The sequence below is a fragment of the Barbus barbus genome, assembly GCF_936440315.1.
Source record: "Barbus barbus genome assembly, chromosome: 41".
Taxonomy (NCBI): domain Eukaryota; kingdom Metazoa; phylum Chordata; class Actinopteri; order Cypriniformes; family Cyprinidae; genus Barbus; species Barbus barbus.
Window position 1 is genome coordinate 26,143,901 of NC_136719.1, and position 20,000 is coordinate 26,163,900.

The window sequence follows — 20,000 nt, forward strand, 5'->3', positions numbered from 1 at the left end:
AGTGTACAATCACAGGAAACAAACTCTGACGCTACAGATCACTTCCTGTCTTTCAGAAGAGAGAACAGCCACGCTGCAGTGGATTCTGGGAGTTTTATCTCCACACCAGCCATAAAGAGACGATTAGATTACGGTTACATAATTACACACTAATTATTACTGTATGCTCATTAAACCATTATCAGCTTCCTCCAAGTCCCTTCATAAAAGACTGAATGATCATGATGTGAATCCATTATCATTCCCACCGGAGACAAACACAGGAAACAATTACATTACAGCTAGATATCAATATTAATGGAAGAAAATCTTTAAGTCTTTATTGATGAAGCTGCTTTGCTACGTACAAACCCGATTCCAAAAAAGTTGGGACACTGTACAAATTGTGAATAAAAAAAGAATGCAATGATGTGGAAGTTTCAAATTTCAATATTCTATTCAGAATACAACATAGATGACATATCAAATGTTTAAACTGAGAAAATTTATAATTTTAAAGGAAAAATAAGTTTATTTTAAATTTCATGGCATCAACACATCTCAAAAAAGTTGGGACAAGGCCATGTTTACCACTGTGTGGCATCCCCTCTTCTTTTTATAACAGTCTGCAAACGTCTGGGGACTGAGGAGACAAGTTGCTCAAGTTTAGGATTAGGAATGTTGTCCTATTCTTGTATAATACAGGCTTCTAGTTGCTCAACTGTCTTAGGTCTTCTTTGTCGCATCTTCCTCTTTATGATGCGTCAAATGTTTTCTATGGGTGAAAGATCTGGACTGCAGGCTGGCCATTTCAGTACCCGGATCCTCCTTCTACGCAGCCATGATGTTGTAATTGATGCAGTATGTGGTCTGGCATTGTCATGTTGGAAAATGCAAGGTCTTCCCTGAAAGAGACAACGTCTGGATGGGAGCATATGTTGTTCTAGAACTTGGATATACCTTTCAGCATTGATGGTGCCTTTCCAGATGTGTAAGCTGCCCATGCCGCACGCACTCATGCAACCCCATACCATCAGAGATGCAGGCTTCTGAACTGAGCGCTGATAACAACTTAGGTTGTCTTGTCCTCTTTAGTCCGGATGACATGGCGTCCCAATTTTCCAAAAAGAACTTCAAATTTTGATTCGTCTGACCACAGAACAGTTTTCCACTTTGCCACAGTCCATTTTAAATAAGCCTTGGCCCAGAGAAAACGCCTGCGCTTCTGGATCATGTTTAGATATGGCTTCTTTTTTGACCTATAGAGTTTTAGCTGGCAACGGCGAATGGCACGGTGGATTGTGTTCACCGACAATGTTTTCTGGAAGTATTCCTGAGCCCATGTTGTGATTTCCATTACAGTAGCATTCCTGTATGTGATGCAGTGCCGTCTAAGGGCCCGAAGATCACGGGCATCCAGTATGGTTTTCCGGCCTTGACCCTTACGCACAGAGATTTTTCCAGATTCTCTGAATCTTTGGATGATATTATGCACTGTAGATGATGATAACTTCAAACTCTTTGCAATTTTTCTCTGAGAAACTCCTTTCTGATATTGCTCCACTATTTTTCGCCGCAGCATTGGGGGAATTGGTGATCCTCTTGCCATCTTGACTTCTGAGAGACACTGCCACTCTGAGAGGCTCTTTTTATACCCAATCATGTTGCCAATTGACCTAATAAGTTGCAAATTGGTTCTCCAGCTGTTCCTTATATGTACATTTAACTTTTCCGGCCTCTTATTGCTACCTGTCCCAACTTTTTTGGAATGTGTAGCTCTCATGAAATCCAAAATGAGCCAATATTTGGCATGACATTTCAAAATGTCTCACTTTCAACATTTGATATGTTATCTATATTCTATTGTGAATAAAATATAAGTTTTGTAAATTATTGCATTCCTTTTTTATTCGTAATTTGTACAGTGTCCCCACTTTTTTGGAATCGGTTTGTAGTTTAGGGTTTTTATAATTAAACTAAACTTTACAAAAAATATTTTAATTAATTAAAATAAAACAATCTTTAACTGAAATATAAAATAAAATAAAATAAAATAAATCCTTAAAAATTTTTCTTCAATTAGTCGACAAGGCAACATTTCTCATTTTCATTTAGTTTAACTGCAATAAAAAATAAAAGCTATTCAGACATTTAACAAAAACAAAAATAAAAATGACAAAAACTTGCTCAAAATTTTTTTAATATTTTAAATTAGCTTTTATTTTTATATTTTAATTTCATTTTTAATTTTAGTTTAAGTTTTAGTAAATAAATTACAAAATAATAATCTTATTTTAGTTCAGTTTTTTGCCAAGGCAGTGTTTCTAATGTTCATGTGTTTTTTTATTATATTATTTTATTATATTTTTTTATTTATATCGCATTTTCTTTCAGCTTTATTTAAATTAATGACGACTATTTTTAATAGTTTTTGTTAACAATAACACCACAGATAGTGTGATCTTGTTTTAAACATATATTTAACAAAGATGCTGAGGGGCCAAAAATGAATAATATATTAGGCTAATATAATAAATATATTCACTGAAAAGAAGTCTTAATATGTTATGCAATTCTGCTTCTTAAGAAAGCCTACAGAATCCTTGTATCATGTATTCACAAGTATTAATGTAATGTTTTAATGATCGCTATTGCTCTGTATTTGTGTGTCTCACCCGGGTCTCTGCGCGGCGGATCGTACATGATCTTTAGGTAACACTCAAACTGAGCCGAGAGGATCTGCTCTCTAGTCACGCTCAGGTCAGCAGAGGATTCTGGGATATCGCTCACCTGCTCCGCCGCCACGAACACGTCTTCACCGCGACACAGCTGCGACATTACACAGAAAACAGCACACTTCACAATCAGAGCTCACTCACTAACACCAGCACACATGAACTGATTCAATACTGTTGAGTGCTTTTATCATTACACTTAAAATGCTGGGTTATTTATTTTTACTTTTTTACCCAAATGCTGGGTTCAGCCTGTTGGGTCATATAATATTTTTACCCAGGCGCTGGCACATTTTTAATGCTGGGTTATTTCTTTCTACCTAACCACTGGGTTGAGCTTGTCTCCGACGAAACAACCAGCTGCTGAGTTACAGAGAAATACAGAAATCACAGAGAATACAGAGAAACACTCTTTCCAGGAAATAAAGGTTTATATACATTTTATAAAGTCTTTAATGTGGTGTTTCGCGTCAGCAGCGGTCGTTTCGTGCTGGAAATGCCTTTTGCCTTGCATAACATAAATGGATTTTATTTTTTATAATAATAAGTGTAACTTAAAGTGCCTCTAATGGATTTTTGAAAATGAGCTTTCATGCAGTGTGTAACACAGCTCTAAGTGAATGAAAACATCCTGCACAGTTTTAAATCTGAAAGTGCACTGTGTATAAAGTTATTGTCTCCCAAAAGAAAGAGTTGACTCTGAATCATTGAAACGAGTTGTTTTTAAAACTAATCCAAAGCCATGTTGACTTCAACATGAAACATTAACATATTGCCGCCCACTTGTTGGTCTTTTCATGTTGGTCTGAATGAAAATGCAAATTCATTTTTTGCCACTAGGTGTCGCTTTTAGAGCAGAAACAAATTAGCTGTTTCCCCGGTAACGCTGTACACAAAGCAGCACTGCCTCACAAACACTGCTTTATCAGGCATTACATGAAATGAAAATGAGACCAATCGACCAATCACCGCAGATTAGCGTCACGCAAAGGAGGGGTTTGGAAAAATTAATCGATGAGCGAATCGTTTGGGAGTCATTGAGCAAATAAGGAAAAAATAAATGCATATTATAAGACAATGAAAGTGTTTTTTGACCTTGCATGCATGTCAACCTGTTGTTGGGGACTCCCAAAACCAAAATATGAACCTTTCATTACCCATAATAGGGGCATTTTAAAATGACATCATAGAAAAAATTTGAATATTATTAAATATACAAATACATATGTGACCATGGACCACAAAACCAGTCATAAGTGTCAATTTTGTGAAATTGAGATGTATTCATCATCTGAAATCTGAATAAATAATCTTTCCATTGATGTATGGTTTGTTATGATAGGACAATATTTGGCTGAGATACAACTATTTGAAAATCTGGAATCTGAGGGAGCAAAAAAATCTAAATATTGAGAAAATCACCTTTAAAGTTGTTCAAATGAAGTTCTTAGCAATGCATATTACTAATCAAAAATGAAGTTTTGATATATTTACAGTAGGACATTTACAAAATATCTTCATGGAACATGATCTTTACTTAATATCCTAATGATTTTTGGCATAAAAGAAAAATGTATAATTTTGACCCATACAATGTTTTTTTGGCTATTGCTACAAATATACCCCAGAGACTGGTTTTGTGCTCCAGGGTCACATATAGTCTTAAATATGTACAACATAACTCATAATTAATAAATCTACATTTAAACAGCTTATTGTTTGATAAATAATAATATGATATTTGCTGAGACTCACGTGAGCGTCCAGCAGTGTAGTGAGCAGCAGCAGGACTGAGGGGTTTGGTGTCATGATGATCTGAAGGTGGCGCTAGAGAGCATCTGTGTCTGCAGCACAAACACAAACATCTGCATCTTAACATTTGTGCTTCAGTGCAGGATCAGTGACATTAGTGTGAGACGTTCACGAGAACACACTTGTTTACTCGGGGAAAGGATGTTGCTGTGACCACACTCCATTAAACACGCGCTTCCACATTAAACCTGCTCCTCACCAGACCTCAGGAGCTGACCAACACATTCATGATCAACTCTTCACAAAACAACACCATTCGGGGCTTTAAAGGGATAGTTCACCCAAAAATGAAAATTCTGTCATCATTTACTCACCATCAAGTAGTTCCAAACCTGTCTGAATGTGTTTGTTCTGCTGAACACAAAGGAAGATATTCTGAAGAATGTGGCAAACAGAGCAGTTCTGGGGCACCATTGACTTCCATAGTATTTTTTTTCCTACTATGGGAGTCAATGGTGCCCCAAAACAGCCTGATTACAAACTTTCTTCAAAATATCTTCCTTTGTGTTCAGAACAAAGACATTCATGCAGGTTTGGATCTACTTGAGGATGAGTAAATGATCCCTTTAAGTCTAAAGTTTCATGCATATTACAGTTTTTGCTTTCAAATGCTCATTTTCAAAACTTTACACACAAATCCAAGAATTGCACACAAAATGCCTCACATCTCTTGCAAAATGAAGCACTGCGTTCAAAATATCACAAACATTTGCAAACACCTTTGCCATAATATTAATTCCTGATAGATTTTTTGTGTTACATACAGAATTATGTGTTTATGAAATTTCAAAGGTTGAGAATTAGTGTATGGTTTTGTAGATTTGGTGTGTGCTTCTGCTGTTTGAGTGTCAGATTTCAGAAATTGTGTGACAAAAACTGTAATAGATCTAATACTAATTATATCAAATACATGTACCATTAAATATATAATACATAACTGAGGATATAATGACTATTATATAGTAAATAATATTATAATTAGTGTTGTTATTATCTTAAAACATGTTATTGTAAAAAACTAATTACAAATAAAACATACATTATTTACTAAAATGTATATAATTCTGTAAAAAATAAGTATATATGAATCATATACAATATGTATATTTTGTGTACATTAATTGTACTAAATACATTTAGCACACACACACGCATATAAAATAACAAATTATTAATAAATAAAATATAATTTAAAAAAATGTATGTTTCTGTAATAAACAAAATGTTTATATGAATTATAAATCTTTTTGTATATTTTGTATATTTATAGATCTAATATTAATTGTATGTAGCATTAAATATGTACTATATAACAAGTTATTATATATTATTATTATTAATTTAATTATTTTCTTCAATAAATAAAATGTATGAAATCTTTTGTGTATATTACTAGATTTAATATTAATAATACTAATTACATGTATCATTCTATATATGACAACTAGTTTTATATAATAACTAATATTATTATTAATATTATTTATAGATGCACACACACAATATTTATTTAACAAAATGTATATTTAAAATTAAAAATGTATGTAGAACAACAAATTATTATATACTATTATTAATTATTACAGATTATTATTAAAACAAACATTACTATTTCATAAATAACATCCCTTATGATATTTTATATAAGAGCAATTTAAATTAAACACACCTCAGTGTGCAGCAATGGTTTAACAATAGATTCCTCTAAAATCTTGACAAAATCTGTATAAAACAGCTTCATATCTTTAACTCGTCAGACTAAACTATTCTCAGTTGCTCATAACAACAATCACGTCACTCTTTCTCCTGTCTGAGTGTGTTTGCGATGAAAGATATGAAACACGTGGAGTGGATTATTATCAGCAGCTTTCTGTAATAACTGTGGGGCAAACTAAACTACTCAAACCGCAGGACAGAACGAGCAGTGAGTAGTTAGTTAGCTGCTTACTGTCTGTGTTATTTGAGCTCTGAGAAGCGTTTGGTTTCCTGTCGGTTCGCTCTCTGCAGCGTCTCGAGGGGAGAAACCAGTGTTTGTGAACATTACACAGCCAGGCTTTCCCATGAGTTTCAGGTCAAAGGTCACCATCATGAGAAACATCCACTGGACGAACATCCCAGAATCTTTAATTACCGCCGCAAACCACCAGAGGATGAGTGTTATTTCAGCATCACAGGCATGACACGAACCATACCGCGGTAAAATCACTGTAACACATGATATCATCACAAACGGGGAGCAATATGATAAAATACATAAACAACTACTTTATTAAATAATACTACAAAATGTGCAGGTGTTTAGAATCACTAGCCTAATGTTTTGTTGAATATATACATATATATATATATATACACGCATGCACCTAATTAGCAATATTTAAATTAATTAATTAAATCACTAGCCAATTGACCATTTATTTGTCAGCATTAAATGTACAGTTGCATGAGTATAGTTTTCTGGGATTAGGCTACCAGACTCTACATATAAATGTATATGTTCTTTAATAACATAAAACAGTATGATAATTCCGCTATCATTATTTATGGTGTTGCAGTTATTTTGTTTCTCAGTTTCTGATCAGAATGAGGCAGGAGAGGTTTCTGTGAGAGTCTTTACCTGGATATAGCACATATAAAATGAGCTTCACCGGAAGATTACGAGCTGGCTTATCTTCTAGATAGCGCTCCGTGCATATGGTCAATTGCTTTTATAATTCAGCAATATGAAAAAATGCATAACTGTTTAATACAAAATTATATAAAACAATAATATTCAAAATAAACAATTATTTTATACAAGCTAATGGTTTGGAATTATAGCATTATATTTTGTGTAAGATTTAAATAATATTAATATAAATAATATAGTTAAAAAAATCTAAATTTAAATAAATAAGTAAATAAAATCACTGTAATATAACATTATGCTAATTGATTTTATAAATACAGCAATAAAATAAAATAAAATGCATGAATGTTTAATATAAAATTTCATTCAATAAACGCTAATATTCAAAATTAACTATTATTTTATTAAATAATAGTACAAGATGTGCAAGCTAATAGAGTTTGGAATCATTAGCATGATGTTTATATTTAAATATTAAAAAAGTAAATATTAAAATAGTAATATTTCAATATTAAATATATTTAAATAAATATTCAGCGTTTAAAATATTAAAATAATTTATTTCATATCTGTGCATTTTTATAGCCTGACCGTGTTTGAATGAAGATTTTAAGTTAAAAGCTTCTGGTTCCTCATGGAGAAAGTTATTTCTGTTCTGAGGAGCAACAGGAAGCAGAAAGAGAAGAGAGGCCTGACTTCCTGTGCTGTATGTGAGTTTCCGTCCTGCCCCGTAACATGACGACAAAAATAAGCCATTGTTGCACCTGCACAAAAGAGACGAAACCGACTAAACACCTCCAAACACCTCAGTGTCCGACGAGCGCCGACCGCTCCGAATCCAGAGGAGATTCCAGAAAACAGGAACATGATGTTGAGGTTTTACAGCCGAATCAACGCCAAAACCTCATCAAATGCAATCCTGAACATTTTACATTCACACTAATTACACAAATAACTGATAGATTACAGAGCTGAAGAGAAACACATGCACATCATCTACAGTCAAACACCTGTGTGTGTGTGTGTGTGTGTGTGTGTGTGTGTGTGTGTGTGTGTGTGTGTGTGTGTGTGTGTGTGTGTGTGTGTGTGTGAGACGTCCCCTTAGTCAAAAGATTATACGCTTTCTTATTTTCCCATTGCTGAGTCCAAAAATAACAGTGTATGACTGGAGGAGAGCCAGTAAACTACAACCAGACCACTGAGAGAAAGAGACCAAATGCACTCACACACACACAGTCCTTCATTACCTGACATATAAAATATTTAAACTATTTCTACGTAAAACAAACCAGATTTGTACAAATTCAATACAAAATGTGAGTGCTATTTTTCTGTGCAAAACTCACTGTCACTGCTGGTGGTTTGCTATGAGTTGTCAGGGTGCTCTGAGTGGTTCTTAGGGTGTTGTCAGGGTGTTCTGAGTGGTTGTTAGGGCGTTGTCAGTGTTCTGAGTGGTTGTTAGAGTGTTGTCAGGGTGTTCTGAGTGGTTGTTAGGGCGTTGTCAGTGTTCTGAGTGGTTGTTAGAGTGTTGTCAGGGTGTTCTGAGTGTTTGTTAGGGCGTTGTCAGTGTTCTGAGTGGTTGTTAGAGTGTTGTCAGGGTGTTCTGAGTGGTTGGTAGGGCGTTGTATGTGGTTGTAAGGGTGTTGTCAGGGTGTTCTGATTGGTAGTTCGTTGTTAGGGTGTTCTGAGTGATTGCTAGGGAGTTTTCAGGGTGTTCTGGATGGTACGGCGTTGTCAGTGTGTTCTGATTGGTAGGGCGTTGTAAGAGTGTTCTGAGTGGTTGCTAGGGCGTTGTCAGTGTGTTCTGATTGGTAGGGCGTTGTTAGGGTGTTCTGAGTGGTTGTTAGGGCGTTGTCAGTGTTTTCTGATTGGTAGGGCATTGTTACGGTGTTCTGCGTGGTTGCTAGGGCATTGTTAGGGTGTTCTGGATGGTACGGCGTTGTCAGGGTGTTCTGGTTGTTAGGGCATTGTTAGGGTGTTCTGAGTGGTTGCTAGGGCGTTGTCAGGGTGTTCTGGATGGTACGGCGTTGACAGGGTGTTCTGGATGGTATGGCATTGTCAGGGTGTTCTGGTTGTTAGGGCATTGTTAGGGTGTTCTGAGTAGTTGCTAGGGCGTTGTCAGGGTGTTCTGGATGGTATGGCGTTGTCAGGGTGTTCTGGATGGTATGGCATTGTCAGGGTATTCTGAGTGATTGGTAGTAGTGTGGGGAATCATTTAGAGTCTCTAGATTCGATTCAAATTGATTTTCGAATCTGAATCAAATTTCTATATGATATACGCATAGATATGATTCCCTATATGGAGACCAGCAGCCAAGGAAACACATCTGGAACACTCAAAATACAGCATGAATCAGCATCTAAACCAGACTGAGGTTCTGGTCCAAGCCCTAGTGAGCTCCCTACATGAGCTGCATTCTAACTCAAATCAAACCTCATTAGTGACCTCATAAGTGAAGCTGATGCGATTCATGTGAACAAATGATTCCAATAGACATCAGAATAACACAACAGTCTAACAATAATAAAAATATAAAACTAAAATAATTAATGAATAAATTAAAACAAAAGTATTGCAATCAACAGTCCATATTTAATTAGACTGAACTATTTTCCACCAATATTTTTACCTTTCTTCCATTTCTGGACCAAATTCTATTTATAATCATAATTCTATAAACTAGTATTAAATTATTATTAAAATTTATAATCAACATTTCTCTCCAAATTTGGCCAAAACAAGGCACCATAATCACAAACATGCATGTGATGCCTTAAAATGCATCCTATCTAGCCTGCACACTGCACACATTGTTAAGATAAAATGGTACATTCTATTCTTCTAACGACTAGAATTAAACAAAGAACACCTTGGCAACCACATTGCATTGTGATGGAGTTGCACGTCTTCAGAAATCTAGTTTGTTAGATTAAAGCCACAAAGTAAACTCACAATTTGAGTTCAGCTCTTTCGAGGTTGTGAAAGCTATGGTGTAAAACTAACAGACCCTATTAATACACCAAACAGCTGCCTGGCAGGGCAACATGTCCCAGCAGCACAGGGTGGGCACTGTGCCCTCCGACACTTGTGACGCCTCTTTAGTGCCCTTGAAAGTGGACATGGCTGAGAGGTTCACTACACGGTCTTCAACACAGCCAGACTGACCACAAAACAATAACAGTCGCATAACAGCAGCATGTCACCATTTACAGACGTACATTTATTTTGTTGAATGCATTCTGTATTTGTCACAATATTCATTGCATTTTTGATAGAGAGAAAGAGCCTCCGAATCTGCATTTGAAATATAAGTCCTTTGTTATAAGTACTGTGGATTGCACCATAGCACATTAACATTGCAATACCATGATACTGATTGATTACCATATTCATATACAATGATATTTAAATGATCCTACATGGTACATGTCCAAAACCCCATGGTAATTTTTTGTGGAATCTCCAACTAAAGAAATAAAAGCAGATTAATATTAAAATAACCATTTATTTAACTATGCAATCTCTCTTTGTACATAAGCATATTATATTAGTAGCCTAATTTGTAACTTGCAATGTAAAAACCGCTGAATATACTTCTGCAGTAATTAACAAATGCTTTCAAATCGATATTAAATTCTTTGTCATTACCATAAGTTCACTTTTACACTTTTAAGACATTTTAAAATGATTACTATATGATATTTAAAGGGTCCTGCCATGGTAAGTTTTTGCTGAAACTCATCTAAGCATCTAATATTAATGTTAAAACTATTGAATATCGTTCTGTACCAAAATACCAAATACATTCAACACGTTATTAAATCATTATTAGTTTTTCGCCGAGTTTAACACAGACAGAGATCTGACAAGCACTCATTTCACAGTTGCTACGTTTATGAAACAACACCATGAAAGACTGCATTGAAAGAAAACGACATGATAAATGAGAAATAATGAAAGCAGTGAAGTTCCGTACCGTTCTGAGTGTGTTTGGTCCTCACGAGCGTCTGAAGATCTGCGGCTCTCAGGAGACTACAGGCGACGCGTCTCCACCCCTGATACAGCGCTACATCAATCATCTGCCATTATTATATTACATTTGCATAATTATCAATATCAGGGATTTCATTTATTACACTTCAATGAATTGTTTGAAACAAATTAAAGGAGTATTTAAGTATGTTTTCAGTAGCGCGTGACGCCACCTGCTGTCAAAACGCGGCTATTGGTGGTGATGTTACACTCAAAATACCCAAATAATCATAAATACAAGCAGAAATCCACTAATCCCCACAGGGTCACTTTTTTTTAAAGGCGAGATACTGCAGGCAAAAACACTGTTTTTCATGCACCTGTCAATTTAGTATTTTTTCACACTAATGGGAAGAAAACATTCAAAATACACCTGTTTCTTTTATACCACTTTATCTATTTCTGTCTGTAGATTTCTATTGCAATACATATCTGTTGGCTGTTTTCTCCAGCACTGAGCCAAAAACCTCCACTTCAGCAGCACTTACATACACCAAACATACATCTATCTTCTGAAGGTTTTTCCTGAGGGGTTTGTAGGCTATAATTTGCCAAAAGTGTTTTTGGTATATATTATAGTATGTTAATGAATGCTACAGCATACTGTAGTATTAACTACAGTGAACTGATAAACTGCAATAAATACACCTTAGTTTTTACTACAGTAAACTGCAGTGTATTGTAGTATAATATACCCTATAGTTGTAGAAAACGTAGTACAGTATTGGGTAAAGTCATTTGTTTATATTATTATAGTGGTTATATTACCACAGCAACTATAGAATTATCACAACAAATTAATTCAAGTACTTTACTATAGTATGGTTCAAAAACGCCAGTATTTACTATAAATTACTATAGTACTTTACACATTTTAATGCAAAAAATATATATTTTTGTTTTCTGGTGTGATCCAAAATCCCCTCTGTAAAAACCTTTGAGTCTAATATGTCAACAAAATTAAACAAGAAGTTAGAACCTGGTTTCATCCAATGTTGAGATTTTTGTTGTAGAAATGTATGCAAATTAGATAACACCTCATTTGCATATTTCAACATAGCATTTCAAAAAACATTTAATACAAAAAACGTTTGTAATTCTTAATTTAATCAATCAACTGTGTAAGGGTGGTGATATCTATTAGTTAATTAGTTTACCCTATGCAATGTCTCGCCTTAAAGAAACACTACAGAGGTCTACAGCTAAAACATTATAACACTGCATTTAGTGATGAACGACTAGATTGATTTTGAGTAGATCTGGCTCTAAAATCTCTCTTGTCTTTATTCAAAGTTGATCTAGATGGAAAGGATCCAAAGTTCTGTCAATCCAAAAGCAGTCAAAACTGTAGCCTATCTCTATATTCATCCTATGTGTCCTCTTAAGGTGTATTTATTTATTTCTGTTAACCTGGCAACATGAAAATTAACCATGGTTTTACTAGACTACCACTGGACCACTACTGGACCACTACTACTACTACAAAACAAAAAGAGAGAGAGAAACATAGTTAGGCTACATGGCAACCATATTCACCACACACGATCTGAATCAAAAGATTCACGATCCGAAGTTTTCGCTTGCGAATGCGGTCCGAATCTTTTTACTGGCTCTAAACCTCTCTTTTCTTTGTTCAGATTTGATTTAGATAAATAGGGTGAATTCGGGTCATCTGGGGCATTTTTTGCAATTTTATTTTGATGTCTATCTAACACATTAGATCAAAATAAGATGTTTTCTAGTCACACCAGAAGAAAGAATGTAGATATAATGCCCAGAGGAGACATGCCACACCTATTAGTGTTTTTGTGCCAAAAAAATAAAAAAACAAATTCTGCCTGAATTTGATAATCTGGGACAGGTCAATTTGTAATCTGGGACATATGTATTAGGCCTAAAAAACTTTATGCATGCCAAACACAATATCACCAATAGCCCTTGTCATTAGACTTATAAAGTCCCTAAATGCATATTTCCCCCATTTGAAGACTGTCCCAGATTACCCAAAGCATACTGTCCCACATTCTCAATCATATTTGATAATGTGGGACAACAAAAAAATGTTCAACACTTTAATACCTAATTTGTCGCTTGAATGGATCACAGACATAATTTGAGAACAAATAGGATCATTGTCTTATTTATGACAGATTTATGTCCTTAACATGAATCTAGTCAGAATCCAGTTGAAAGCATCCGGTCTCTCATAGCACTGAAGTGGATGTTCAGTTTATCAGTATTGGAGAAATGACTGTTGTATCTGATTGTCTTGATAGTCAATGCAGAAAGAGCAAATGGGAGAAGCAGATGAACACGAAACAGATTGAATGATATGAAGCACACACACACACACACACACACACACACACACACACACTTTGTTCTGTAAAGCCACCCAAGTTTTCAAACGTTTAACACACTTCAGATTTAATAAATATCAATCTATAATATCTGTGAATTTCCTCGGGCAGTAAACAACCTCAATATCTCTGTGAGCGCGGAGTGACTACAGTTTATATGGAAAATCTTTATTGGTTTGTGACTTCAGAGCGTTTGGTGTCGTTTAGCGTGTTTGTGGTTTGATTATTCTGTTCCTCTCAGACTTCAGATCAAAGCTGCTTTATTCACACGGTTAGAGATATAACACAATAAACTGTGCTAATGCAGAACTTCTGCTGATTCACCTTCAGTCATTCAGATGTTTGTTCATCATCTAGCATCAGGTACAGTATATGAAGCTGTCACAGCATTAATGCAAACACTAAATTAAAGACACAAAGGCACTTTATAAAGTATAAAAATGGCAATAATTCTGGGAGATCAATTGCGGCTGGTTTTATGATAGATGTTGAACACTGAAAGTTTGTGTAAAACTGAGTCTTTGTTGGTTTAATATGTTGTTCATGTTATTTCCGTTCAGAGACCCTCAAAGCTTCATGCTGGCATCATATTGGGCATCTGTTCTGGTCATGTGACGTGTGTTGTTAACCATATGAGAACACACACACACACACACACACACACACACACACACACACACACATTTTCCGCTCTTTGGTGTTTCCTACCAGTAGCAGATGATTGTAATTGAGATACAAACACAGTCTGATTAAGAAAAAGGTAATTTGTTTGTAACCTAAAACGAACCTAAAACAATTTATAAGTCTTTTGATGTGTGATTGTTTTATTAAAGTCATGGCAGGATTATAGTAGACTAAAACTAAAACAATAAAAAAAACATGTTTGTTACTTGAAATAAAATTTTTAATTAAACTTTAAATTAAATAAATTATTAAAAAAAAAAAACCTTAAACTTATTTTATTTCAGCTAGTTGCCAAAGCAGCATTTTTTATTTTCATTTAGATTAACATATTTAAATAATAATAATAACTACATTAATAATATATATATATATATATAATATATATATATATATTTTTTTTTTTTACAAATGATAAAAAAAATACTAACGCTTTCATTATAATTCTATAAAATAGAAAATATGAAAATATTAGTTTAGTTATACTTTAGTTTAGTTTAGTTATAATTTATTGCTCAGCCTTAGCTGGAAATTGTGCTTTGGCCGTGCTTTACATACAATATCAACAATACACTGCATTCAGAATATGAATAAAAACATATGAAATCACCTCAATGATACTAAAATCATTAATAAAGCAGATTCCAGAATAATCTATTCTCTCTAATAAATTCTCTCTGTTATAAGTGTGCATGAGTGTGTGTGTGTGTGTGTGTGTGTGTGTGTGTGTGTGCTGATGCCCCCTGCAGGTCAGAGTTTATGAGGTCAGGCCTGTAATTGCTATCAGTGGTTTGGCTCTGGGCATTGAGTGACCTTTGACCTGTCTCTATAGTCCATTCACTAGTATCACTGCGGGTATCAGCGTTTGATTTAGAACTAGGTTAATAATAATCTAACTAAAGCTTTTACACTGGCTGATGTGAATGGAGTAATGTGGCAGTAAGATAAGAGTATTTGAAACATAATGCTCACCAAGGCTGCGTTTCTTTGATCAAAAATACAGTAAAAATGTGAAATATTATTATAATTTAAATCTGCTGTTTTCTATGTGAACGTGTTAAACTGTAATTTATTTCTGTGATCAAAGCTGTATTTTCAGCATCATTACTGCAGTCTTCAGTGTCACATGATCTTCAGAAATCATAATAATATACTGATTTACTGCTCAACAAACATTTCTGATTATTATCAATGTTGAATAATGAGTTGAACAATAATACGTTTCTGAAAACCACGATACACTTCCATTCAAAAGTTTTGGGATAAAATGAAAAAAAGCTAAATAAATTAAAGATCAAAAGTGGCAGTAAAGATATTTCTAATGTTACAAAAGATTTCTGTTTCAAATAAATGCTGTTCTTTTGAACTTTCTATTCATCTGTGAATCCTGAAAAATAACATGCATCACACTTTCCAAAATATTGGGCAGTTTTCAACATTGATAATAATCAGAAATGTTTGTTGAGCAGTAAATCAGTATATTATGATGATTTCTGAAGATCATGTGACACTGAAGACTGGAGTAATGATGCTGAAAATACAGCTTTGATCACAGAAATAAATTACATTTTAACACATATTCACATAGAAAACAGCTGTTTTAAATTCTAATAATATTTCACAAATTTTACAGTATTTCTTGATCAAATAAATGCAGCCTCGGTGAGCAGAAGAGACTCTTTCTAAAGCATTCAATTGATTCCATACTTTTGACTGGTTAAAAAAAAACGTGGTAAACATCATGTGTGCATGTCCAAAAAAATGGACTACCACATACTCTTCAGAAGTGTTTATTCTGTTTGATTAGATAAGGTCCTGATGAGAGTGTAGGGTGGTCTCTGTGTGTCTTAAAACTGAAATCAGAGCCAGAGTCAGGAAGGCCATGTCCCACAGATAAGAGAGAGAGAGAGAGAGAGAGAGAGAGAGAGAGAGAGAGAGAGAGAGAGAGAGAGAGGAGGGTGTTCAAAGATAACTCGTCTGTTCCTCTCTCACACACTCACACAGATCTGCATGACCCTCTCCGTCAGACCGGATCCGGCTGCTCTTCTGGATTTTGTCACGTTTCGGCTCACAGAGCTTCAGTCCACGAGGAGAGACAGAGACAGACAGAAGAGTGTATCAGCGTCATTCTGAAGGTCAGTGTGTGTTTGTGTGCGTCACAGCACGTCTGTCTGTCTGCTCGCTTTCTGTCTAAATCACGGTTTTGTACTATTTTACACATGCTTTTTACTTTTTGGAGCATTTAACTTAGTCTCAGATGTAAGTAATAAAGTTAAGAGTATCTAAAGAGCAATAAAAAGAGCCAATTAGTTGACATACAGTAAGAGTACAGAGCTATAAAATTAATTTGGATAGCAGTTCAGATCATTTATGACATTTTTGAGATTTGAGCACAGATTAGGTTTTTATTCTGAAACTCTAACCATAACTAAAACGATTTTCGTTACATGAATGTTAACTATAAAACTATTTCAGCTAATAGCTTAGGGAACATTTCTCATTTTTATCTAAAGTACTAAAATAACTAAAACTAAAACAAATAAATAAAAACTAAAAAAATTATAAGCAATTTTCTTTTAGAAATGAATAGAAATTACAAAAACATGCAGCAAAATGACTAAAACTTTAGCTAAAATCTAACTAAAACTACATATATATATATACACACATTATTAAATAATTAAAAGTTACAAAAACATGCAATATAATTAGTTAAAAAACAAACTAAAATGTAATTCCAATTATACATACATAAAAAGGAAACATTACAAAAACGTGCAATAAAATCACTTAAACTTCAACTAAAATTAAAATGAAAACATGAAATAAAATCTCAAATTCAAAATAATAACAAAAACTATAATAGCGTCTGAATGATATTGACCTGAGATTACTGTTATATTGACCTGAGATTCTCCATTTAGACTCATTGCTGTCTATGAGAAATAACTGAGACATTAAGAGATCTCAGTAGATCTAGAAGAGACTGACTTTCCGTTTCAAGATCTCGTGCTAAAGCTGGAGTTCAAAGTGAATCAGTTCGTTTGATGTGATTCGGCTGAACTGATGTGAACAGTGTGTTTGTGGCTTTCCATTAAGTTTCCAGAGAAGCGTTTGGGACACAATCACTGACGTGTGTGACCAACTGTTATATTTTGTGCATCGTCTGAGTTATATTATCAGCTGCCACTGATAAAATATTAGGCAATGCAAGGCTATGGAGCAAGTGCACCAAAAGCCTAAATGTGTTTTTGCATTTTATAATACATTAAAAAATGACATTTATATTTAAAAAAAAACATTCCGTTTTAGTATTTTGCAACCATTACAGGAATGTTACTTTTGAATGTTGAATAGTAACATTTAAAAAAATGTTAGAAGAACATCCAACTTGACATTCTGAGAACATTAAACAGAACTGGAATAAAGTTTTTGTATCTTAATGGGAACGGTAACAAAATGATTTTTGTTTTAAGTTCTTGCAAATGCAACGTGCATTATATAAGCAGCCAAATCTTCCTTTTCAGCAATTTAGCCGTTTTACTGATTGGATTTTTCTCTACGCAAACATCTATTGTATTTATTGTATTTTTCGCATATTAAATGAAAGTTGTCATGTCTATCACTGCAAAAAATAATTTTCTTCCTTAGTATTTTTGTCTTGTTTTGTAGTATAAATATCTACAAATTCTGGAATTAAGATGTATTTACTTGACAAGTAAAAATACTTAAGATATTACGTATGTCTTGTTTTCTGAAATTATCAAAATTTTCTTCGTTTTTGCTTAAAACAAGTAAAAATATCTTTGAATTAAAATTATAATTTATTATAATTTAAATTATTATAATTTATTATAATTTATAGACTTTAAATTATTTTTCTTACCCCATTGGTAGATATTTTTGCTTGTTTTAAGCAAAAACTAACAAAATTTGGATAATATTTTCAGTCATTTTACTTGTCAAGTAAATGCATAGACATTTATACTAGAAAACAAGACAAAAATCAACGTATTGCAGTGTAGCGGTTGTATATGTTCTTAGACGATTGATAGATTCACACTAGTCTTGTGGTGAAATGATCAAAAGCAGAGTGAGTTTTAATAAAGTTTAAAGTCTCGCCCCATTGACGTCCATTGTAACTATGACTCTAAATGTGATTTTTGAGTGAACGCCTCACAGACGCCGCCCATAAAGTCGCATTGTATCGAACCCAGAACAGTTTCTCTTTGTTTGTATCCTGTAGAGACACTTTCCACTGAACTCTTGACAATAGGAGTCTTTGATCAACAATGCGGCCCCCCAAAATCCTGCTAATGGCTGCCGTATCCTGTGTCCTGATTGGTGGAGGAAACTGTCAATCAAACTCATCCGATGGCTTCCAGCTCTCCGCTGACCCCAGCTCAGGCCACTGGTCTCCGACGCAGCCCTCGGGGTCAAATCGTGTGACCTCTGACCCCAGAGCTGTCGGGTCGGTTCGTGTCCGGCCGCTGTCGCTGCCCCCGGCGTGTCTGAGGAGGACCTACATCGAGGGCTTGTTCAAATACGTCAACACCGTCCTGTCCTGCCTCATCTTCGTGGTGGGGATGGTGGGAAACGCCACGCTGCTGAGGATCATCTACCTCAACAAGACCATGAGGAATGGCCCAAACGCTCTGATCGCCAGTCTGGCGCTGGGAGACCTCATCTACATCGCCATCGACATACCCATCAACGTCTATAAGGTAACCAACCAATCAGATCACTCCATCACACGTGTGCGATAATTTGGGCACAAACTTGCTTTTGGTGTCATCCTCAAAAAACGATTGACAAATCATGTAAATAATGGTGGTTTGGGTTTTATTAGTCTATAGTTAATGTACACTACCGGTCAAACGTTTTTGAACAGTAAGATTTTTAATGTTTTTTAAAGAAGTCTCTTCTGCTCACCAAGCCTGCATTTATTTGATCCAAAGTACAGCAATAACAGTAAAAAAATTAAATATTTTTACTATTTAAAATAAATGTTTTCTATTTGAATATATTGTAAAATGTAATTTATTCCTGTGATCAAAGATGACAAACACAGACGTCAAGCTCACTCCATCACGTGTGTGTGTGTGTGTGTGTGTTTATTAGCGATAATTTTGACTCAATCTTGCTTTTGGTCTCGTCCTCAAAAAATAATTGACATAGCATGTAAATAATGAGAGTTTGGGTTTTAATTAGTCTATAGTTAATATAATTAGCTTCATAGGTCTATGATTCAGTGTTATTTAATTAGTCTCAGTGTTATAATATATTAGTATATTTTAAATATTATTATTGTTTATATTATAATTAGTTATAATTAAAAATTGGCTTTTAATATTGTTAATTCATTTTTAGTTTAAGTTTTAGTACGTTTGCATTTATTATTATAATAACATTTATTATATTTATTATAATATTAATACACTTTTTAGACTTCTATTAGGTTTATTTTTTATTTCAGATTTATTTTTTTTATTTTTTTATTTATTTTTTAAACTCATTTTAGATAAATTGTTTCTAATTTTATTTTGTTTCATACAAACAAATGCATATATGTGATATCAAAATATTACATATAAATTATACATAATAATAAATTATAAATTATAAATGACATATAAATAAATGTATTTGTTTAATTATAGAAAATATTTATTATGTGTTATTATTATATTATCATATTTATTATATAATCACAATATAATCAATCTTTAATATAATTTAATTTAATTATTTAATTTATATAATAAATAAAT

The 20,000-nt window shown here is 34.0% G+C and overlaps 2 protein-coding genes across 4 annotated transcripts in view; one reads left to right on the forward strand and one right to left on the reverse strand.

The window, feature by feature from the left end:
- The window catches only part of calcrl2 (calcitonin receptor-like 2), a 34,711-nt gene extending 23,538 nt beyond the window's left edge, over nt 1-11,173 (reverse strand). Inside the window, exons 1-3 of the mRNA XM_079402471.1 lie at nt 11,133-11,173; nt 4,470-4,558; nt 2,655-2,808 (exon numbers count right to left, since the gene is read on the reverse strand). Coding sequence (XP_079258597.1) covers nt 2,655-2,808; nt 4,470-4,523 — 208 coding nt within the window. The 5' untranslated portion in view covers nt 4,524-4,558; nt 11,133-11,173. The remainder of the gene's footprint in view (nt 1-2,654; nt 2,809-4,469; nt 4,559-11,132) is intronic.
- Nucleotides 11,174-16,118: 4,945 nt separating this feature from the next.
- The window catches only part of ednrab (endothelin receptor type Ab), a 12,015-nt gene continuing 8,133 nt past the window's right edge, over nt 16,119-20,000 (forward strand). Inside the window, exons 1-2 of one of the 3 annotated variants that reach the window (XM_079401825.1) lie at nt 16,119-16,364; nt 18,478-18,953. In XM_079401825.1, the coding sequence (XP_079257951.1) occupies nt 18,522-18,953 (432 nt within the window). In that variant the 5' untranslated portion in view covers nt 16,119-16,364; nt 18,478-18,521. Of the gene's footprint in view, nt 16,365-18,451; nt 18,954-20,000 lie in introns of all 3 variants that reach the window. The other 2 variants (XM_079401826.1, XM_079401827.1) reach the window with 2 other exon arrangements.